The 25,436-nt window shown below is 39.1% G+C and overlaps 1 protein-coding gene and 1 long non-coding RNA gene across 3 annotated transcripts in view; one reads left to right on the top strand and one right to left on the bottom strand.

The window, feature by feature from the left end:
- LOC126101082 (phenoloxidase 2-like) overlaps positions 1 to 25,436 on the top strand; it is a 99,166-nt gene that overhangs the window by 19,306 nt on the left and 54,424 nt on the right. The window contains exons 2-5 of the mRNA XM_049911760.1: positions 843 to 1,055; positions 5,723 to 5,918; positions 8,445 to 8,668; positions 22,169 to 22,371. Coding sequence (XP_049767717.1) covers positions 843 to 1,055; positions 5,723 to 5,918; positions 8,445 to 8,668; positions 22,169 to 22,371 — 836 coding nt within the window. The remainder of the gene's footprint in view (positions 1 to 842; positions 1,056 to 5,722; positions 5,919 to 8,444; positions 8,669 to 22,168; positions 22,372 to 25,436) is intronic.
- On the bottom strand, positions 872 to 23,456 carry LOC126101083 (uncharacterized). Of its 2 annotated transcripts, none has more exons than XR_007522255.1 (3): positions 23,369 to 23,456; positions 6,921 to 7,088; positions 872 to 1,005 (listed from the first exon to the last, which is right to left on the bottom strand). It is a non-coding gene; the product is annotated as an uncharacterized LOC126101083 (long non-coding RNA). The 2 variants fall into 2 exon arrangements; XR_007522254.1 differs by lacking the exon at positions 23,369 to 23,456 and adding an exon at positions 10,929 to 11,057.

The following is a 25,436-nucleotide window of genomic DNA, read 5'->3' as shown; positions in this document are numbered from 1 at the left end:
AAGTAGAGAAACTGAGCAAAAGTGCTCTGCAGCTGTTCATTCTTCCCCTGGTTGCCTGACAGCAATGTAAATTTTGCTGATAATGTTCCTGTGTTCAGAATTTTCCTAAAAAGTGAACTACTCATGTTCGCATTGTAGGACCACTGTGCACCAAAAGTTCATGGTATAGCAAATCTGCAGTTTTTTTACATTTTGTATGGTTAAGGGTTGTCTCCAGTTCAGTGACCTTAAGTAGAGAAGAGAATTACGGATTAGATTGCAGAGATTTCTTGATTTCAGTAAGCTGTTCTTTTCTTTCTGAGCATTTAATTTACCTGCCAGAACCCTTGAAACTCTCTCTAAGTGCCTGGTGATTGTGTCACTTGAGACTGTTGACTTCTTTGTATTGTGGGAAGGATCTTCTCCGAGCTTGAAAATCAGTGTCTAAATTTTTCTACTGGCATGTGTGGTGTCTATGTCCCTGGTTTCTTTGTGCCATTTTTCTCTCCTATGTTCATTCAAGGAGTTCATCAGATTTGAAGCTGTCTCCTAGTTTCCACTTTCCTTCAATTTATTATCTACTAATATAGCTTCCTATTCAAATGGCACTGTTCAGAGTCAACCTGAAAACATACTCATAATTTGAATTAATGAAGGAAAGTCATGGTATCAGCTAGTGGAAAGGACGTAAGAGACTACAACCTCCAGACTTTACATGGAAATGATAATACATGGAAAGAAGACCTGCTCACTGGTAGGATACCCAGATGATGTTGACGATGATTGAAAGTCACACTTGATAATGTTTCCAAACAATGTATCACTCATATAATAGAAAACCTATTTCTTTTTGTTTGTTTCAGGCACAGCAGGCATCACAAGCACAGTCGCAGTCGCAGACATTATCACTAAACACCGCTAGAGGTCGGCTCAGCCTCTCGCAGTCACAATCAAGTTCCTTATCATTCAGTGATCCTCAAAACATTCTTCTTATGTTTGACCGCATTGCAGAGCCATTGTTTGTTCCTAAAGGAATAGAAAACAGAATTGTGTTTAATCTCCCAACTGAGTATCTGGTGAGTTTATTGTGAATTAATGACTGAGGCCATACTTTAGAGTGTGTCTAATTATATCTATATGTGTATCATGTATAAGGCAATCCTCAGTTTAATGATTTTTTTTAATGGGCACTTGCATTCTCTATGGAAACTGCAGTATGCAGACACTAATACCCTGTTAATACACGCCTGTCATTTTTAAGAGTGATAATAACATTGCTCCTCCATTAGTTATTATTTTATTTCTATTATTATTATTAGTATTATTCATGAAATTCTGCAAATGTTTAGTATTGGTTTTGTTTAAGGTCTGTAGCATTCCAATTTCTTCTCAGACTTGTCCTTCTTTAGTTTTATAGCTTCCAGTAATGGCACATACTGTGCTTGTAGTAGCCCACATGAATTATAGTACGTTTTAAGCAAGTGCCATTGCAAAAATTGTGAATACCCACACCCCATCCACTCACAAATATACCATACAAAAAGACATTCCAGAAAACACACACACAGTATTACCACAGTCAACAAAATTCTTCCTCGTGTAGTTTTATCGCATAACAATACAAGCGAGGTCAAGTAGAACTTTCAAAGAATACATCTTAAACATTGCAGTTTTCATAATTTTAAATAATTAAGAAATGAAAATAACAACAGCAACAAAGCATAGTAATGCAATCAAACATAGAAATAATGGGCTGAAATAATATGTTTGTACAACTGATCCACACAATACATGCTCCACATTTCCATTTTATTGTATCCTCTCTTTAGCATTTGTTCATTCAGAAATCATCATGACTTTGGTTTCAAACTGAAAAAGGATGTAAGACTGCTTACTAGTAACAAGATGAATGTGGAACACACTGTTGCTTTAGACTTCTCTATGAAATAAATCAGTGCAGTCTCTTAATAACAATTACAGGTATTGTAGAAATGACATGTACTATTTTTCATTTTTATCAGTCCTCTTGGCTACAAAAGCGCATTATGCATAAGACATTGAATGAGTCAGTTTATATGCATGCAGGTAAAAGGGATTTCTATGCATACATATTTGACTTTACAGATAATATGATTCATACTTTTAAACATAGATAAAGATTAATATGCAGAATTATTCTTCGATAATGTAAAAGTGGCATAGTTGTAAATATGACTTTAAAGGCTTCCCAAAGGTTTTGAAATTAGTATTTGCTTTACTATCGAGAAATTTGTTATTGTGACTAACACTTTCAGCTGCTGAATTAAGCAAATTTATTCATTACCAGTTTCAGCCTATGAGGCTATCTTCAGGTTCATGAGTATATACAAAAATTATTCAACAGTAGATGTAAAACTTTACAAAAAATTATAAAATTACTCTAAAAAGTTTCATGATAAAATACAAACATTGAGATTCATATTTGGTGTCATTAGTATATCTTGGTCACAGGCTTGTAACCAGCACCATTGACACAAATACGAATTTCAGATTTCGTGTTTTACCACAAATCTTCTCAGGGTACTTTTACATTTTTTGTATAGAAATTGTATCTACTATTGAACATTTATGTCATATATGCATCCATACATCTAAAGATGGTTGTATAGACTGAAACTGATAATGTAAAGTTCTTTAATTTGGCTACAAGTTTACAGTGATGAGCCAAAACATTGTGACCACCTGCTTAATAGCTTGTTTGTTCATCTTTGGAACAAAATACATTAATGATTCTGCATATCAGAGATCCAACAGTTTGTTGGTAGGTTTGTGGACGTATGTGGCATTAGATTTCTATGTACATGTCATGTAATTTGCGTAAATAACAGGCCACTAATTTGCATATGCGGTGATGATGCCCAATAGCAACCCAGATGGGTTCCATAGGATTTACGTCTGGTGAGTTTGGTTGCCAAGACATCAATGTGAGTTCACTATAATGTGCCACAAACCAGTGTAGCACCGTCACATGTCCAAAACATGGACAGTTATGTTTTTTGAAAAATGACTCTGCCGTTGGGGAAGAAGTCAAGCGTGAAGGGATGTATGTTGTTCACAGCTGTCAGCGTGTCTTCAATTACTACCACAGGTCCTGTGCAAGAGCAGGAGAATGTCACCCATAGCATAATGCTGCTCCCATCAGCCTGTGTCCATGGCATGCTGCACATTTCGAAGTACTGTTTACCTCAGTGATGGCATTTGTGGAGATGACCACTGATGTAGTGTAAAAAAAATGTGATTCACATGAAGAGCTGACATGTTTCCATTGTTTGATGGTAGAATCCTGTTGGTCCTATCCCCACTGCAGTCATAATTGATGATGTCGTTGGGTCAAGATGTGAACACATGGGGTGATCTACTGTGGAGCTCCACATTCAACACTGTACAATTAACAGTGTGCTCCAAAACACTTGTGCATGCACGAGCATTATGCTCTTTCATCAGAGATGCCACAGATCACCATGTATCCTATTTTACTGAGCAGACAAACCTCTGGACTCCATGTTGTGTGAAGAATCATAGATATTCAACCATTTAGCATCTAGTGGCAGTTTCACTGCCCTTCTACCTCTTTCCGTAGATGCTCACAACACTAGCATGTGAAAATTTGACCATCTTCACTGTTTTCAAGATACTTGTTCACAGACTCTGTATAATAATAATCTGCCCTTTGTCAAACTCACTTATCCCAATGGATTTTCCTATTTGCAGCCCATATCTTTGCTAGGGTGATCCCCTGTCCATGTCTGCTCTGCTTACATACTTTTGTTACCACGTCACATGCCTGCAATGCCACCAGGTGTCAAATAACATCATGGTAGGCATGGTCATAATGTTTTGGCTTATCAGTGCATGTTGAAGAAAATGTGTATGTATTGGAATATCAAAAATTATGAAAAGGATAATCTATCGGCATAAGTCTTCTTCAGAAAAGAAAGGAAAAAATGCACACACATACATTTACTCGAGCAGCCACACCTTACATGAACATGACTGCTATCTCCAGCCATGGTCATGTGTGTATGTGTGAGGTGTGGCTGCTTGAGTGAATGTGTGTGTGTGTTTTCCTTTGTTTTCTGGAGAATGCTTTGGCTGAAAGCTCATTGTGTAACAGTATTTTCATTGTGCCTGTCTGCAACTCGATGTGTCATCTTTACAGTGAATAGCAATCTGTCCGTTCCATAACTGTTGAGATTCCAACCAGAACTTTCCATTGCTTTTATGTATTGGAAGTTTAAAAAGTTGTTAGTGTATGTAATTAGGGTAGGGAGTCACTGATAAAACTATGCAAGTTGTGTTGAAAAAGTTCCAGACCTTTGTTGTGTAAACCAATGAAGCATAGGATACTTTCTTCCGTGGAGATGTGGTTGCAGGCATTTACGCACAGCTGTGAATTTCTTACCACCAACAGAAAGCATCAGCTGCTAGCAACGGAGTCTATGAGAGAATTGGTTTGCAGTAAGTTGTAAAATGATGGGATATATTTAGCAGTGATATCACACAAAATTTTGCCAAAAGCTTGGCAGTACCCAAGTGAAAAGCATTCACAAGACTTGACAGACTTCTGGGAACGATACAGTGAACAAGGTATAGATAAAGGAGTGGTATAACCTCTTCAAAGATGACAAGCACATCAGTGGACAGTGAACCATGTTCAGGTAGACACTTAACATGCCAAACAATGATACATTCAATTTTGACCAACAGATTGTGCATGAGGAGAATATCACTTATACCTAAACTGCTGAAAAAGGAGCATAAGCTATCCCATCTGCATATTGCACAGGACATGCTGGACAAAGCAAACAGTAAATCCAATTTTCTGGAATATTGTGATCGCAGGTCTTTCTGCAACACTGTGATCATAGGTGGTGAAATGTGGTTTTACGTGTACAACCCAGAAACCAAGATGCAGTCATCTCATTAGAAACTTGTGACACCCCAAGGGGGGGGGGGGAACATGGCTGTCCACAACAATGTCAAGGTCATGTTGACTATTTTCTTTGGCTCACAGTGGATAGTGCATCATGAATATGCACCCTAAGGTCAAACCATCCCAAAGGAATACTGGAATACTAACAGGAGATACTTTGTCACATTCTTCATGCTGTGTAGCACAAATGACCAGATCTGTGGGCAGCAATAATACACCTGCACTTTCTGCACACCTAATTCAGACATTCCTCACCAACCACAAAATTCCTATCGTTAGTCAGGCTATCCACCAACATGGCTCCATGTTATTTTGGGCTGTTTTCCAAATTGAAATTGGCCATGAAATGAACATTATTTGAATCAAGAGAAAACATCACGCAGAATGCAATGACCCCATTGATAAAGACACTCTCCAGAAGTGTTTTCAACAGTGGCATGAGCAATGGAATTGGGTGTATTGCCAAGGAGACTACTTTGAAGAGGGTTAGGGTTCTGTATCTCCAAATCAACTAATATACTTCTGCCAACCAGAGTTTCAATACTTCCTAAACACACCTCATAGATAACAAGCAAGAAATAGTCATAATGGGCTCATGTTCTTTCATTGTTAGGAATGTAGTAGCAATTTCCTCATATTTTCTTATTCTGTTAGAGAACTCTCAATACCACGCAGCCTCGATGAATTAGGAGAAAAGGCTCAGAAAATCTAGGATGTTTCCCAGTTTTAAATGTCACGTCACTGTTATCTATTTTATCATTTTATTTTCAGCCATCACGCTATCAGCCAATAGCTTCAGATTTAGCAGACAGATGGGGTGGACCTTCAAATAAAATAGAAATAGATGTGCGGTCCATCACACTGCCTGATCTGTCATTTCCCATGAGCCTTGGCCGTAAAGAGAACTTCTCTCCATTTATACCACATCATCGAAGAATGGCAGGAAGACTTGTAGAAACATTTATGGGTGAGTAGTGTAGAAGAGAAGTTAAATGGTCATCATACAAATATATTCTTAATGTATTTTCTTATTTTAATGAGACTGATAAATAATTTTTTGAACCAGTACACATAAGCATACAGCTCTTACAAAGGACATTTTCAGCTGTTTAAAATGAGAAATGTAGTTTTTTATGATGTGTAACTGCTTGTTTGTAACTATTTCTCAAACTAAATGTAAGATGCCATGAATTTTCCACAGTTTGGCTTGTAGTTTATTTTCTGTAGGCCAGAAAATTTTCTGTTTTATCAGTTTAATTTGCTTGTCACTACTTAGAAGCTCAAGAAATTATCTGTTTCATCAATGTAATTAATGCAACAATTCTCAGAACACTAAAACAAATGAGGGTCTGAGAAATAGAACATTATAAAGAAACAGCACGTCCAGAGAGTGGGAACTGACGATCAACCTATATAATCTGTGGATATAATTCTGAGTGTGAAGGAATCACATATGGGGTTCTCCATGGCTCAGTTTAGGTCCACTATTGCTTCTCATGTATGTAAACAACCTTCTGCCTAATACACAACAAACAGAATTAGTTCTTTTTGCAGATGTCACTAGTACTGTGACCAGCCCCAGCATACATACAGAAACAGAAGAAACAGTAAACATTGTTCTTAGAAGAAGTATCATTGACTGGTTTTCTGAAAATGGTCTCACACTACATTTTAAAAAGGCAACAATTTATTCAGTTCTGCGTGTCTAGGGGTACTATGCCAGTGATAAGTGTAACACATGGTGAGGACATAATAAACTGGTTGGAAACTTCAAAATCCTTAGGTGTCCATACTGATGAGAATTTAAACTGGAAAAAGCACGTTTTGGAACTCCCAAAACAATGTAGTTCAGCCACATTTGCACTTAGAATCTTTGCAAATTTTGAGAAGAGACAAATCAGTAAGTTGACATATTTTGCATATTTTCATTCAATAATGTCATATGGTATAATGTTCTGAGGTAACTCACCTTTAAGAAACAAAAGTCTTTATTGCTCAAAAACGTGCTGTAAGAATAATATGTGGCGCTCACTCATGATCATCTAGTAGACATTTGTTTAAGGACTTGGCCGTTCTGACTGCTGCTGCACAGTATATTTATTCCCTCATGAAGTTCATTCTAAATAATTCACTACAGCTGAAAAGGAACAATGATGAACATAATTACAATATCACAAGGAAAAATGACATATATTGCTCCACATTAAATTTTTCTGTATCACAAAAAGACATGCACAGTGCTGCAACTAAAACTTTTGGTCACTTAACCAAATAATATAAAATATCTGACAGACAGCAAAGTAAAATTTGAAAACAAACTGAAAAAGTTTATCCTTGGGAGCTAATTCTATTCTGTAGAAGAATTTCTGTTTTTGTAATGTGCAAAAGGTGGTGTGTAGGAACTACTAACAACCCACATCTGTATTATCTGAATTTTTTCAAACTGTTATATGTTCAGCATGTACCCATATTTATGGAATTAATTTTTGATGTGAATGTGAAATGAATTGTTCCACATCATTACAATTTATCATGCAAAATGATCCATGGGACATGAAAAAAAATAACTGTAAACAGCATGGATGTTAATAAGAACATCCCTTCTAAAATACCTGCCAGCTGAACTCATAGATTGTCAATCAAATTGTGAAGTCAACAGTGGAGTAGTGAATGATAAGTACTCAGAAATCCAGTTGAGTGGTAGAGAGGTACATATTTTGGAAATTTGTGGTGAGTTCCTATGGGACCAAACTGCTGAGGTTATTGGTCCCTAGGCTTACACACTGCTTAATCTAACTTAAACTAACTTATGCTAAGGATAACACACACACCTATGTCTGAAGGAGGGCTTGGACCTCTGACAGGGGGAGCCACGCGAACTGTGGCAAGGTGTCTCAGACCACATGGCTATCCCACACAGTGAGAGGTACATAAAAACGAATTTTAATGTAGTATCACAGCTTACAAATTTATGGCCCTCTCAGAGTTGTGCGTGCGTGCACACACACACACACACACACACACACACACACACACACACACACACACACACACACTCTCTCTCTCTCTCTCTCTCTCTCTCTCTCTCTCTCACACACACACACACACACACACACACACACAGCTACAATGCTCCAGCAAGGGCTGTATTGTTGTGACTTTTCTTTTTATTTATTTGTTTTGGTAGAAAATGGGGGAGGGCAAATGATCCCATTCGTAGATGCTGGTAAAGAATAACATTTCCCAAACTGTTACTGTTTTGTTTACATACAAGTATAAGACTGAAGGCATTTTCTGCACTGAAGAGAAATGGAAGTTCTCATATTGTGGAGGGGAATACTGAGGATATGGAGGGTACCAGTAATTTAGAAGTAAAAGTTCTTGTAACTCTGAACACGAAAATCAATTGCAGAAATGAGACACCACTTTAAGCTGAATATGTTTACATTAAAATTATAGCATCCATCTCACAAACTATTTTACCTTTTTTCAGGAATGCGCACATATGAAGATTTTTTGTCCTTGTCAATCTACTGCCGTGACCGCATAAACCCATACATGTATGCTTACGCACTGTCAATTGCCATCATTCATCGACCAGACACACGAAATATACCGCTGCCTCCTCTAAGTGAAGTCTTTCCAGATAAGTTTATGGACAGCTCTATCTTTGGACAAGCTCGTCAGGAAGCAAATGTTGTTGGTGAAGGGAACAGGGTAAGCCATGCACATTTTGTAGCACAGTATACTTTAATGGAAGATTAATATTACATAGTAGTGTTTGTACAAGTCATGAATATTGTGTGTGTATTATACACACTGTACACTATATGGCCATATACACAGGATCATGCGTATGTGAGCAGATTGTGTTGGACAACAGTTTCAGCATCTTTTATAGTCTCCTCTAGATACAATTCATTCCTGCTATCATGAGGGTAGAGGTACCAGACATCGCTTTGGGAGACAGTGTTGTATGTTGAATCCTCCGGTTGTCAAAATTGTCTTGAATGTTTTATCCACATGTTAAATTGGGATCAGGTCACTGATCATACTGACCAGGGTAAATGATTTTCATGTAGACTTTGCCTCCTTATCTGTGGCTCATTGTGTAGTTATGAACTCTGGTGCAAAGCTCCCATCTAACATAAAGCAAGAAATTTGAAGAAAAAAAAGAAATATATATACACTCCTGGAAATTGAAATAAGAACACCGTGAATTCATTGTCCCAGGAAGGGGAAACTTTATTGACACATTCCTGGGGTCAGATACATCACATGATCACACTGACAGAACCACAGGCACATAGACACAGGCAACAGAGCATGCACAATATCGGCACTAGTACAGTGTATATCCACCTTTCGCAGCAATGCAGGCTGCTATTCTCCCATGGAGACGATCGTAGAGATGCTGGATGTAGTCCTGTGGAACGGCTTGCCATGCCATTTCCACCTGGCGCCTCAGTTGGACCAGCGTTCGTGCTGGACGTGCAGACCGCGTGAGACGACGCTTCATCCAGTCCCAAACATGCTCAATGGGGGACAGATCCGGAGATCTTGCTGGCCAGGGTAGTTGACTTACTCCTTCTAGAGCACGTTGGGTGGCACGGGATACACGCGGACGTGCATTGTCCTGTTGGAACAGCAAGTTCCCTTGCCGGTCTAGGAATGGTAGAACGATGGGTTCGATGACGGTTTGGATGTACCGTGCACTATTCAGTGTCCCCTCGATGATCACCAGTGGTGTACGGCCAGTGTAGGAGATCGCTCCCCACACCATGATTCCGGGTGTTGGCCCTGTGTGCCTCGGTCGTATGCAGTCCTGATTGTGGCGCTCACCTGCACGGCGCCAAACACGCATACGACCATCATTGGCACCAAGGCAGAAGTGACTCTCATCGCTGAAGATGACATGTCTCCATTCGTCCCTCCATTCACGCCTGTCGCGACACCACTGGAGGCGGGCTGCACGATGTTGGGGCGTGAGCGGAAGACGGCCTAACGGTGTGTGGGACCGTAGCCCAGCTTCATGGAGACGGTTGCGAATGGTCCTCGCCGATACCCCAGGAGCAACAGTGTGCCTAATTTGCTGGGAAGTGGCGGTGCGGTCCCCTACGGCACTGCGTAGGATCCTACGGTCTTGGCGTGCATCCGTGCGTCGCTGCGGTCCGGTCCCAGGTCGACGGGCACGTGCACCTTCCGCCGACCACTGGCGACAACATCGATGTACTGTGGAGACCTCACGCCCCACGTGTTGAGCAATTCGGCGGTACGTCCACCCGGCCTCCCACATGCCCACTATACGCCCTCGCTCAAAGTCCGTCAACTGCACATACGGTTCACGTCCACGCTGTCGCGGCATGCTACCAGTGTTAAAGACTGCGATGGAGCTCCGTATGCCACGGCAAACTGGCTGACACTGACGACGGCGGTGCACAAATGATGCGCAGCTAGCGCCATTCGACGGCCAACACCGCGGTTCCTGGTGTGTCCGCTGTGCCGTGCGTGTGATCATTGCTTGTACAGCCCTCTCGCAGTGTCCGGAGCAAGTATGGTGGGTCTGACACACCGGTGTCAATGTGTTCTTTTTTCCATTTCCAGGAGTGTATTTCTGTTTACTGACATCCACAGTCCTGCAGCATTTTAGAAGTGACGGCATTTTCTAACTGGACTCTTAATAAAGTGATTTATTTACGATCACAATTTCTCAGTTAATAAATCACTGTGAAGTGCATCAGTACATATTCTGTAAATTGAAAGTGGAGGGAGAAGAAAGGAAAAGAAGAGAAGGAGCTATCAATTTCACTTGCGTCAAGATTTTAAGCCAAGCAGCGGTGACGGGCGGACCAGTATTGTAACCATGGATCTCCTGCTTATCTGGCAATTGCATTAACCACTGCACCATTGGGACACAGCGTTTATCGCAATTGTGTGGACTATCTCGGCACACCTCTCGGCTGACTTACAGTCTCACCTAGCATCAACTATCCGCAGTCCCCATCCACGGCCTCCGTGCTTGCTGCTTTGAAATTTCCACTGGAGGGCAGCCGTTGTGTATTCGCACTGAAGGTGGTGGATTCATTGCCCATCAAGATGAATCAACTGTATTAACACATGGTGTCTGTTCTTTTGGACATGACCGAAAGAGGAAAAAACCGTGTGGAATCTGCAGCTGTGACACTTATTATGTAATTTGAAGGTGGAGGGGGAGAAAGGAAAGGAATGTGAAGGATCTATTGATGTCAATTGCATCAGGACTTTATGCAGAATCAACGGTGATGAGTGAAAATATGTGCCGGACTGCTTATTAGCCAGTTGCATTAATCACTGCACTATCCAGACTCAGAATTTATCAGGATTGCATGGACTATTTTGGCAAACCTCTCAGCCAACCCACATTCTCACCTAGTGCCAACTATCTGCAGTGATTGTTTATGTCCTCCATGCTCCCTACATTGAGATTCCTGCAGAAGAACAGACACCATGCATCCATACAATACATATTCACTCCTGTTAAGGGAACATTGTCCTCATGTCAAACACATTTACACATTTCATGCCATAAATCATAATATGTATAAAAGAACATAGGATCTTAAATAATAATTCATTTAGAATTCTTATCAGTACTGCAGAATACACGTGCACCAAATGTGACATTTGACATGAGGACAATGTTCTCTTAAGACTGATTACACACTGATGCTCTGCATAGTGAGCTGCTGCTTGAGAATATACATCAACATATATGTACATGATGTTTTGCAAGCCACCAAATAGTGCATAGATGATAGTACCTTGTACCAGTACTAGTCTTTTTCTTTCCTGCTCCTCTCACAAATGGAGCAAGGGAAAAATGACTGTCTTTATGCCTCCACATGATCCCTAATTTCTCTTATCTTATTTTGTAGTCCTATTGTGAAATGTATTGGTGGCAATAGAATTTCTGCAATCAATCTCAAATGCTGGGTCTCTAAATTTTCTCAATGGTATTTGGTGAAACGAACATTATCTTCCACCTAGGAATTCCCATTTGAATTCATGAAGCATCTCCATAATACTTGCATGTTTATTGAACCTACTGGTAACAAATCTAGCAACATCTGAATTCCTTCAATGTCTCCCTTTTAATCTGATGTGGTAGGGTTCCCAGACATTCAAGCAGTACTCAAGAATGGGTCATGTTTTCTTAATAGATGAGCTGCGCTTCCCAAAATTCTCCCAATAAACAGAAGTTGACTGTTCGCATCCCGACTGCCATCTTTATGTGTCCGTTATTTTTCATACCACTTTTGAACGCTACACCTAGATATTTTTATTGACATGATTGTGTCAAGGAGCACACTATTAGTGCTGTATTTGAACATTACAGGATTGTTTTTCCTATTCATCTGCATTAACGTACATTTTTTCACATGTAGAACAAGCTGCCATTCATCACGCCAACTAGAAGTTCTGTCTAAGACATCTGTATTCTCCCACAGTCACTCAACATTGACATCTTCCCATACACCACAGTGTCACACGCAAAAAGTCACAGACAGCTACTCACCCTGTCTGTCATATCATTTATGTATATGGAGAATAAAAGTGGGGCATTCCTGAAGATTCTATTGTCTCTGAGAAACACTTGTCGTCGAGGATAACATTATCCTCGATGGCAAGTGTTCATCAGAGACTACAATATCATCAAGAACGTGCCACGGTCATGTGATAGAACCACTTTCATTCTCCATATATATGAACAATCCGAGGGACAGGATGAGCAGCAGTCTGTGACTTTTTACTGATGATGCCATCGTGTGTGGGAAGATGTCATCATTGAGTGACTGTAGGAGGATACCAGATGTCTTAGACAGAATTTCTAGTTGGTGTGATGAATGGCAGCTTGTTCTAAATGTGGGAAAATGTACATTAATGCAGATGAATAGGAGAAACAACCCTGTACTGCTCAAATACTGCATTAATAGTGTGCTGCTTGAGATAATCACATTGATTAAATATTGAATAAATATTGGCCCAAACTCTTTGCCTTTACAAATGTCTGCTTGTGTCTGTGTATATGCGGATGGATATGTGTGTGTGTGCGAGTGTATACCTTTCCTTTTTTCCCCCTAAGGTAAGTCTTTCCCCTCCCGGGATTGGAATGACTCCTTACCCTCTCCCTTAAAACCCAAATCCTTTTGTCTTTCCCTCTCCTTCCCTCTTTCCTGATGAGGCAACCGTTGGTTGCGAAAGCTAGAATTTTGTGTGTATGTTTGTGTTTTTTTGTGTGTCTATCGACCTGCCAGCGCTTTTGTTTGGTAAGTCTCATCATCTTTCTTTTTAGATATATGATTAAATATTTAGGTATAGCACTGAAAATCTGGGAATATGGAATTGTTTGGATGGATAGGAAATGTTGCTAATCAGAAATTTAGAGAAATACATGGGTGCTCTTCTCCTTACACACTGTGAATTTCCTTGTTTACATGTATGAGCACCATATTACAAATTAGGGTAAATTACATGGAATTATTAATTAGGCAATTAATTAACTGATGTATGTAATTTTGTACAGAAAAATTAAGGTATCAAAAACATGTAGTCAAAGTGTTGCATGTAACAGTGGCTATGACAAAATCTTTCATGGAAATTGGGGCTGCTTATGAATTGGAATGCTGATTATTTCTTCAGTCAGTTAGTTTCCAATAATTTAAAGTACTTTGCAGGAAGGTGGCAATGCTTAGCTTTCTGTTGGCATGGATCATTATATGGAATTATGCTGACTAACAAAGTTTTTCACATATCAAACTACAGTGCTAACTTTAATTAACTGTAACTTTTAACTAACATACTTTATAGCCATACTGATGGTATTCCTGAAATTAGCCTAGCCTTAACATATGTCCAAACAATAAATTTAAATAGGGAAAAGCTTAATTACGCATTTGGAGAGGAAGAGAAAATTAGAATAGGGAAAAAAGTTAATATCAGGGATCACAAATATAGCAGATGGGGTATAACAATCTTGCTGTGTCACAATTGATGCTTTCTAAATCTGTGGACAGAAGCTTTTCTGTTTGAAGGAACTCAGAATATGTACAAGAATTCTGCAGCAAACCAATGTTAAGGATATTTGTCTATAATTTTGCAAGTCTGTTCTTTTACCCTTGTTATATATGGGAGTCACCTGCACTTTTTTCTTATTGCTTGAGACTTTGCACTTGGTGAGAGATTGTAAGCTAAGGAAGGGGCTAATGCTATTGGGTACTCTTTGTAAAACTAAATATGGATTCCATCTGGCTCAGTTGCTTCTCTGTGCCAGGGATGCCTGTTACTATGTCCTCCATACAACAGCTGAAATTGGGGTCGTAAATAAAAAAACGTTAATAATGGTCGGGGGGGTGGGGGGTGGATGTTGTTGTTTTGAAAAATTAAAAATGTACCTCGTTAGCCACTCCTTCTAAAAACATCTTACTTTCTAGGGAGCAAGCAAAACAGTATTTTGAGCTACATTGGAATTAGCAATCTTTACAGAAATTTTATTGATGTACTGTAAACAGTGATCAGTATTTACAGGTGAAGGTAACTATTTTCTTTGGAGAATGCCACTGTGAGTCAAGGAAATATTAAGTTGCTGATATTAAATAACCAGCAGATGGAATAGCATGGATAGTATTTAGCACTGTAGTAATAGTTTATTGTTAATGCACTATAGGGATTAAGTTTCTCTGATTTGCCAGTCTTTTGTTAATCTATATCTAGAGTCCTTCCACATCCATGAAGGTTCTCCTTTGTGATGGGATCTACAGAACACAATTAATTAATGAACACAAAGGTTGGGGCAAATGTTGCATAATCCTCAAAATGTGTAGGCAAGCAGTGGAAAAAAATTAATTAATAGTATGACATTGATAAGTGGGAATCCCTTGGGGAAGTTTGGCCAGTGAGTTGCAAGTCCTTTTAGTTGATGCCACATTGGGCAACTTGTGTGTTGGTGATGACAAAATGATGGTGAGGAACACACAATACCCAGTCCCCAAGCAGAGAAAATCTCTGACCCGACTGGGAATTGAACCCGGACCCACTGCTGCATAGCAGTCAGACATATCGACCACTCAGCTAAGATGTGGATTACACAAGCTGTGGAAGAGAGCATCTACCAGAATCATAGAGTTATGAGCAGGGTGAACTCACTGACATTCTACACACATTCTGCACTTTTCATTGTTTGGTCGACACCAGATTTAGTATGTACTTGTAGACAGTGGCTCCGGCACCCCTGCCACAATGCCTGTACCTATTTCTGCCTGTTTCTGTCTGCTACACTCTAATAGTTTTTGCTCTCCTTATCAATACCATGTTCACAAACTGCTATTACTGATACCAAGGCAAAATCTTTTTTCATCACTAATAATTAATTGGTGCCATTCAGCCTTTGAGTACGAACTCTCACTACACCTCAGGACTTGGACACTTGGAGGTTACACCTGAGAGGGAGCCCAGTGAGTAGCGTCATATTTCACAGCTTGTCTTCCACCAGACACTTCCTGAGGCTCCAAGATGACATTCTGTGTACAACATTGGTCCTAATATGTGTTACAGCTTTTGTGCAGTTTACAATGGCAGATGGCAATTCACCCATGCATCAGTTCATGCTACTGTCTGCAAATAGGACAACAAGCTTGTGCACATCTCTTGGCCCGCCTCTGGCAACATCCACAGCCATCTGACACTTTATATTCAACATGTTGGGCATTTTGTGTACAAAAAGATCTCCTAAAGAACCCTAAGATATGGTGGGATGTACTCTCTGCTGTGCCCTTCAAAGTTGTTATGTGCAGTATACATGTAGATTTAGACCCTTGCAAGCCCATAACAGAACTTGTATGAAACTGAGAAAACTGCGTATAGTGTGGTCATTTATACCATCCTGCTATCTTTACTAAGTTTAACAAATCAATATTGTTATTGAAATATCAGACCACTATATCATCTAGCCAAATACAGTTGTTATGGACTCAGCATTTCATACTCAGGATATAATTTCTCCACAACATGGCTCTTTCGGCCATTGTATTTCTACATCTACATCTGCATACCATTGTGAGATGCACAGCAGAGGGTATGTCCCATTTTACCAGTTATTAGGTTTTCCTCCTGTTCCATTCACATACGGAGCATGAGAAGAATGATTGTTTGAATGCCTCTGTGTGTGCAATAATTATTCTGATCGTGTCCTCGTGATGCCTACGGGAGCGATATATGGAGGGTTGCAGTACTCGTATATTCCTAGAGTCATCATTTAAAGCTGGTTCCTGAAACTTTGTTAATATACTTTCTCGGGATAGAATGAGATTTTCACTCTGCAGCGGAGTGTGCGCTGATATGAAACTTCCTGGCAGATTAAAACTGTGTGCCCGACCGAGACTCGAACTCGGGACCTTTGCCTTTCGCGGGCAAGCGCTCTACCAACTGAGCTACTGAAGCACGACTCACGCCCGGTCTCACAGCCTTACTTCTGCCAGTATCTCATTTCCTACCTTCCAAACTGGCAGAAGTAAGGCTGTGAGACCGGGCGTGAGTCGTGCTTCGGTAGCTCAGTTGGTAGAGCGCTTGCCCGCGAAAGGCAAAGGTTCCGAGTTCGAGTCTCGGTCGGGCACACAGTTTTAATCTGCCAGGAAGTTTCTCAGGATAGTTTATGTCTGTCTTCAAGAATCTTGCAGTTCAGTTCCTTCAGTATCTCTGTGCACTCTGCCAAGGATCAGACAAACCTATAACCATTTGTGCTGCCCTTCTCCATATATTTTCAATATTCCCTGTTAGTCCTACTTGGTATGGGTCCCACACACTTGAGCAGTATTCTAGAACTAGTCACACGAGTGATTTGTAAGCAATCTCCTTGTAGAGAGATTGCACTTTCCCAGTATTCTACCAGTAAACTGAAATCTACCACCTGCTTTACCCACAACTGAGCCTACACGATCCTTCCATTTCATATCCCTACATAGTGTTACACCCAGCTATTTGTATGAGCCGGTCAATTTAAACAGTGACTCATTGATATTATAGTCTTAGGATATGTGCTACACCAACCCTCCATGCATAAATGATGTTTCTGTGTCACATATTTAGAGGTGTTTAAATTTTATTCCAATACTTTATATTCTGAATTTTCCATTGGAAAGTCTTATGCAGCAGAACAGTTACCAATATTTTAAACGTAGCTTCCCTTATTAATAACATGAAATTTAACACAATCATACTATAACTGAACCTTTCTGTACGGAAATCATCCCCTGGTTATAATGGAAATTAAAGGTTGCCATGTCAGATCTTTATAATATAAAGGATATTTTGTTGTAATATTGGCTTTATGAGGCTCTCAGAAGACATAACAGAAGTATGCTATGATCTGATGTAACTGCTTAACTGCTGTCATCAGTATTTCTGATAATTTGTCCTGTTGAAAGCATTGTAGTATTTCTGATGACTTGTACCATTGAGGCTATCCTGAGATTTTGTTTCTGTTTGAGTTGTGTAAAATTATCCTTTGATTTTCCTTCTATCATATGATTTTCCTTCCTTAGTTTCTCAAAGAGTAAATTGAATAGAATACATCGGAAACATTCAACAGTCTTCATACATGAGATGCTAGTATATTTGAAGAAAATGGTGTATAACCATTGCATTTTACTCGGAAAAAACTAAAGCCAATAAACATGCAGTATCAGCACAATGATACCAAAATAAATGACCCCAAAAGACTAGCAAACTTTACCAATCTGTATTTCAGCAACATTGCAACCAAACTGCAACAGAAGTTAAATAAAACAAAGCATTTACAAATGCTGAACAGAATACCACACACAATGATGCTATGACCAACCACAGCAGAAGTATGCAATCTTGTGAGTAACCTAAAATGTAAAAATTCAGCAGGCATAGATGAAGTACCTGTGTGCTTACTGAAGGACTACATAGACAACATAAAAATCCCTTGAGTGCACATCGTCATTGAATCCTTCTCCACAGGTTGCTACCCAGACATACTAAAGCATGCAAAAATCCTACCTATATATAAGAAAGGTGACCCAGAAATCATAGAAAATTACAGACCAGTCTCGTTACTATCATCCTTTTCAAAAGTCATAGAGACCATAATCAAAAACAGGCTCATGGGGTACTTGAGAAAGTTCAATCTTTTGAGTAAAGAGCAATTTGGTTTCCTGGCTGGTGAAAGCACAAATTCAGCTGTAGCTCATTTCTCAAATGTTATCCTCAAAGCACTAGACAAAGGAGACCACATAACAGGGATCTTCCTTGATTTGACCAAAACATTTGACACAGTAGACCACACAATTTTGCTAAACAAATTAAATGCACTAGGAGTAAGAGGAGTAACAAACATGTGGTTTCATTCATACCTGCAAAACAGTTGTCCAACAGGTGGAGATCACTCAAACTAACTCCAATCGTACCTTTTCATATCTTTCAAACCCAGAGTACATCAATATAAGAGTCCCCCAAGGAAGTGTGCTGGGCCCAATCCTCTTTTTAATATACATCAATGATTTTCCGCAAAGTGCCAAACATGGTGAATCAGCACTGTTTGCTGATGACAGTAATGTCTTAATCAAAGCTGAGTCACCAAGTGTACTCAATGGAAAAGCTGAGGAAACACTTAAGCATCTATGATGGTGGATAGAGACTAATAAATTAACCCTTAAAAAAAGTATTAGTTTACACTTAAACAGAAAACTGAACAGTACCAAGTTAAAAGTTAATAATGAGCACATAGAACGTGTAGCATCAACAAAATTTTTAGGCATGCATGTCAACTCTCAACTAAATTGGACCAAGTACACTGTGGTACTTCAGCATGCTATGCACTTAGGTTAATAAATTCAGTGTGTAGTAGCTCATGTACTAGAAGTGCATATTTTGTGTATGTCTGCTCTATAATTAGTTATGGCATATCCTTCTAGGGATCAACAGAGCAGAACAGACAGACAATATTTAAGTTGCAAAACAGGGCTGTACGAATCATAACGATAAGTAGCAATAGATCCCATTGCACGGAGTTATTCAAATTTTTGGGTGTATTGACAGGTCTGTGTGAATACATTTTACAGACAGTAAGATACATAAAAAAACACATTGACCAGTTCCCGATAAACAGTTCCATACATGCACATGAAACCAGACACAGACAACACTTACATCTCTATAGGAAAAACAAATAAAAATCTCAAAATCACATGTTATATAATGGAATTAAATTGTACAAGAATCTTCCGTAAGGGATCAAAGACATAATCAAAATAGATAACTTCAGGAAATCACTAAAAAAACTATCTCTTGGAAAAGTGTTTTTGTACCGTTAAGGATTATTTGGAATGATGTAAATATATAGTTATATGTAAAAAATTATCAACTGTGTTATTAAGTGGATTAACAATGTATTTTTATGTTACAATATTCATGAATTCTGATATTGACAATTATAAATTTGTGTACCTATTGTATATACTTATGTAGTAAACATCCATAAAATCCTGATTGTCTACAGATGGATAAATAAATAAATAAATAGTTATACCATGCAAGTTTTGAGAACAGCAAAATTCAAAAACAGCAGCAGTCATCAAAATAGTGTGCATAAAATGGAAACAATGTGACAGAACATCTGGAAGCTCATAATGACTCAAGCAAACTGAGAAAACATGACAGATCATTACTGACACATTAGATAAAAATTTTACAATTTCTTGAACACAATCCACTTCCCCCTGAAACAAACTAGTATAAAAGCAAATAGCATAATCATCTGTGGAAAGATACAAGTGTAGAAAATATAGGGTGAGGGCTAGTTGCTTATACAGTGTGTCCCAGGAGAAATGGTCAATATTCTAGGATGTGACAGAATGATCATCTGAAGGGGGAAAAAACTAGTAAACATCTGCTCTATAATACATACTTAAGAGCTATGAGCACTCTTTCATCTTGGATAGTATGAGACAAATCTCTTCTACTACAAGTTCTTTATGTTACATGTTTTGAGAGGTGGCAGTATGAATAAAGACAAGAAAAAATTGTCCAGTAAATATGGACTGTAAAGTGTGTACCTTAACTTGTTCAGAAGAAGTGTTTCACAGTAGTGAAGATGAACAAGTGCTCATAGCTCTTAGGTATGTATTGTGTAGCCTGTGTTTACTAGACAATTTTTTCTTGTTTTGGTCCATACTACCTCCTCCCAAAATATGGAAACCAAAGAGCATGCAGTAGAAGAGATTTGTTTCACAATATGAAAGGTGAAGAAGTGCTCACAGCTCTCAATGGTTGCATTATAGAGCTCCTGTTTACTAGATTTTTTGTTTAGAATGATTGTTCCTGTCATATCCCTGAATATTGGCTATTCTTTGTATATTATACAAGTAAGTGGCCTTGTAAAAATCATTTTTCCACCTTCTAAAAAGATAAAATGAGAGTTAAAACTAAGAGTGAATGAAGAACAAGGACCAGCGAAAGTCACAAGAAAGTCTACCCAATTTCTAGGACAAGAACATGGCCTAACAAAGAATGGCCCAGGAAGACCCGACCTGAAGAAGACTGCTAGTAGCATACTTCAACACTTGAATGGAAGAAGCCATATCACATCATGATAAAAATCACTGGCGACAATAATGACAATGTGGCAAGTAATTTATGCTCCATATTGTAATCTGGCAGATTATTAGAATCTCATTATTATTTTATGGGCTTTATTGGGGTTTAGTTTTGTGTTATTATTAAGATCCACATTATAATGTCTTAGACTTTGTTTTGAGCACTTCAAGACATGAATTAGCCCCTGTATCAGGTAGCGCAACACCTTTTGCCATGGATCAAGTCGTGCACTGCAAGCTTGTATGCTAAATTGTCAGTATATAAAACTCATAAATTAAATAATAAACATTGAAATACTACCTTTGATGACTATACATGAACCATTTTGTACTGTTCAGCTTTTTATCTTATGATCAACAAAGAGAAGCAAGTTATTTTAACAAATTGTGATCGTAACCATGATACATGAAAATATCTGTAACTAATAGACTGAGAAGCAGTTTAAAGATAAATAGTATTTGAACTACTTTGCTAATGACCACAACTTTTGTAAGAAACTGAAAGGCTATCTACACTACTCCAGAATACAAAACTGTAAGTAATCTAATGAATACCTGCATCTTTGTTGAAGGTCATTACCTTTGGAGAGCATGTATAGTTTGGTGCTGTGCCACCACCTAATTGTTGAGAATTGTTATGTTGAAAATTTTGTCCCATACTAGGATTCGAAGTCAAGGGCCATCAAACAAATGTACATTGGCAGACTTAGTTACTTGTACCAGAAAATGGTTCTCCAATATTCAGTTGAAGACAGTCATGAATGTGCACTTAGTAATGCCCCTGAACTTTTGGTCCAAGAGAAAACTGAATAAACTAACAAATATTTAGTACAGAAATGTAATTTGTGTAACACAGATCTAGAAAACTAAGTGTGTTGTGCTAATAGTGTGCTGAGAAACTAACTTGTTCTCTCGTAATTCCATTGCTATTCACAACTCAAAGAATTATAATTACACAATCTAAAATCTTCTAAGCTGTTAGACTGCACAGTTCTGCACCTCAAAATTAAGGTCCATGTATTGGGACCTTCTTGAGGAACACTAACTGAGCGACTGAACAAATACAGTTGCAATCAAAGTTTCATGTTTATGTAAAGAATATTTTACCATATAATATTATAGTAAACTGTTACTGAATAGTTGTTCACTATGCTTTCTTTCATTTTACATTTAATTCTAGCACAGGCCATCATTGCTGCTTAATGGTGGTCATAACATTCTGTTAGTTTTTTTTAAATTTCCTGTTTTTTCTGTGTGTGGTAACTGTTGAGGATATTTTAACAAATCATATTCAATGAGGTTTTGTCTTATTCTGCATCTTCTAATTGCTTAAAATAGAATATGTACTCATTTAGTATGGAGCTCTTAAATAGACTAGTTATTACTTTTTTCAAACATTTGAGTTTAAGAAATCATACTGAAATGTGTAACCAGATTATGTACAGTAACTTGCCTGGAGTGTAACATAGTAATAATTGAATTTCATCTAGGGAAATTAAATTTTCTATTGTCAGTTACTTTGACGTAAAATGATGTATTTTTTTAATCTTTTGTTCACATTTAGTTACCAATAGTAATTCCACGTGACTACACAGCGTCTGATCTTGAACCAGAGCACCGTGTTGCATATTTCCGAGAAGATATTGGGGTTAATTTATTCCACTGGCAGTGGCATCTGTACTATCCATTCTCTGGCTTACCAGCTCTTGTCAATAAGAATCGACGTGGTGAGCTATTCTACTATTTGCATCAGCAGATTACTGCAAGGTTGGTATCATTTGCTTAACACATAACATTAGAAATAAAAAATACATTTTAATTATTTGCAGTGTAATCTATTACTGTTATAATTTCCCACAAATTTATTAGCCAAAGAAAGCTCAGTTTATTTGAGGAAAGTAAAATTTTACATCACTTTGAAGAGGCCATGATTTACAGCACCTATGAATTTTTGGAAAATCATGGTTTCCATAAAGCTGTATTGTCACTTCATTAAACAACAAGCTTGAGTCAGAAACACATACTTCAATTCACATGTTGCTTTATGGCATGATGCTTGTTAATAGTTATGATTTGTCATGCATCTGATTGTGGAGTCACATTGTACCTGACAGTGGTCCATTTCTGACCGACACTGGTTTTTTAATAAAGTTATAATACAGCTGTATGCAAACCATAATTCTCCAAAAACTAAACAGACAAAAATGGTGAGGTGTCTTGGTACTTATTTTGAAATATCAACTTTGCTCCTTTATTAAATTTAGCTAGTATAATCAGAATAGCATTAAGCAATATAGGGATAGTTTATTGTACAAATTAAGTCTTTTGCATGTCTTTTGTTAATGTATACTTTGAATCATTCCACAATCCTGAAAGTTCTCCTTCTAAATGAGTCTGTGGAATACAGTAAATGAATGAATGAATGAGTGAATCATTTGAATTGAGGTTGACTGGTGTAGAATTCAATGATGGAAAGAATATTTTACAAAAATACCGTAGCAACTGCATTTACCTGAGGCATACCCCCCCCCCCCCCCCTTCTCTCTCTCTCTCTCTCACACACACACACACACACACACACACACACGCACATTCATGCAAGCACAGTTCATGCACACATGACCACTGGCTCTGGCTGCCAAGCCCGGACTGAGACAGTGGCCAGAGACAATGGTCATATGCATGTGAGTTGTGCTTGTGTGAATGTGTGTGTGTGTATGTGTTTTGCCTACTTTAGAAGATGGCCTTTTGACTGAAAGCTTACTTGTTTAGCAGTCTGCTTGTTGTTCCTGTCCCCGACTCAACATATCCACTGTGTGGTTAGCAGCAATCTATCCTTTTCACAATATTGTCACTATTCCATCGTGGATTATCCATTGTTTGATTTAGTCTTGGAAATTATCATTTTCAGACAGACAAACAGGCAGACATAACAGTTTTAGATAAAACTTTAAACCACAGTAGCTCTTTTCCCATGATCCAATTTTAATTAAATGAAGCCCATACATTGCCCCAAGTGACGCTCAAGTTACCTGTGAAAACCCCTTAAAATTTGTGTAGTAGTTTTGGATATTAATGTGTTCAAACAGATACATGACAGTTCTACAGTTTTATTGTTAGTATATAGATATGTATATGTGCTGCTGCCATATGCTGTACAATAAATAAATAAATAAAACATTATCCCTTTTTAAGCATTTTGGGTATACTCCCTTCTTGCATTACTAAATTTATCTAGAATGTGAAATGGTTTTGCAAGATACACAGTACAGTTTTTTACCATTTTTGCTACTATGCCATTCAAACTCTCTGCATTTTTATTTTTTTCTGCTTCATTTTTTAATTTTTTTTTTTTTTTTTTAAATTCACCTGTAGGGAGAAGGTATAAACTTGCAGGCACACCTTTGGAGTTTTCTATTCTCTTTGGTGCTGCTGTGTTTTGTTTCAGAAGTTCCTCCATTACAGTTGTATAGTGCTGATTGTAACTATTACACGTGTGCTGTGGATATATTTGCATTTTTAAGACATGTGACTTTTTCCTATTCACAGATATTTACTTTCAGACTGTTTTAGTGATTTCAGAAGGAGTTTGCAGTTCTGGAATTTAGTGGGTAGTCTTCACTTCTCTTGTCATCCTACTGTATACTTTCTTCCTGCACCTGTAAGCCTCATGACTGACCTGTCCTTTATCTTTCTGCTGATATTTGAATAATCGGCGAGTCACAACACTTTTCCCCCCTTTGAAATTGTTGCACTGGTCTTGATGGAGGTGTCCTGGAGATGGCTAACGTCCATAGGCGTTGTTTGACTCGCCGTAAAGTCTCGAGGAGGAGGCTTCCCGTACGGACGGAAGTGTCCCGGATGATAACGGGTCGAGATGACAGGAGACGTAGGGGTCGAATCTGCTGGGGCCCCATGCACCAATGTGCCCATTGCGGCAAGTCCAGTTGATATGACAGGAGACATGGGCGATGTGTCGGCATCTGTTGGAGGAGGAGGTGAGTAGATGTACTCTGACAGAGGATGGTCCTCCGGTTCCTGCATGGGCACGTCTCCTGGTGGCGGCCGTTCTGGTGCTGGCATCGCGATGACAGTGAGAGGGCTGCGTTGTGAGTATTGAGAGATGCCAAGATCCCGAGCATCAGGTAGAGCCAAGGGTGGTGTGGTGGCATTCGGAACAGGCGTTGCTGGCACCCGAGGCCGAAGCTGGTCTGAATGACGCACTGCAACACCCGTGTCCGTCTGGATTTCATACAGGCGTCTGCCACGGTGTTGTAAGATACGGCCCGGGCTCCATTTTGGCCGCCTGCCATATCCCCGTACCCAGACGAGGTCGTCGGCGGTGAACCGGCCAAGTGAAGGCATCCGCGGCCGTGAGGTGGAAGGCCGCAGAAGATGAAGTAGTGTGCCGGGCTGTCGGCCATGTAAGAGCTCAGCCGGGCTGTGATCGCCCATGGGGGTGAAATGGTAAGACACCAGGAACTGGAGAAGCGCATCATCAGCAGCAGAAGAAGTCAAAAGTTTCCGCATCTGAGCCTTAAATGTGCGGACCAGTCATTCAGCCTCACCATTGGATTGTGGATGGAACGGGTGGGCCGTGACATGCGTAACGCCGTGACGAGCACAAAAATCCGCAAAGTCGGAAGAGGCAAATTGCGGACCATTATCAGTAACAAGAGTAGAGGGGAGGCCTTCCAAATAAAAAATGCGGGCGAGAGCACTGGTGGTTGCCGCGGTGGTAGGTGATGTGCAACGGACAATGAAAGGAAAGTTAGAATAGGCGTCAATTACGAGGAGCCAATAAGTACCTAAAAAGCGTCCCGCAAAGTCAG

Source organism: Schistocerca cancellata, chromosome 9 (genome assembly GCF_023864275.1).
Source record: "Schistocerca cancellata isolate TAMUIC-IGC-003103 chromosome 9, iqSchCanc2.1, whole genome shotgun sequence".
Taxonomy (NCBI): Eukaryota; Metazoa; Arthropoda; class Insecta; order Orthoptera; family Acrididae; genus Schistocerca; species Schistocerca cancellata.
Note: the sequence above shows the minus strand (reverse complement) of the source record. Positions and strands in the feature narration are given on the sequence as shown.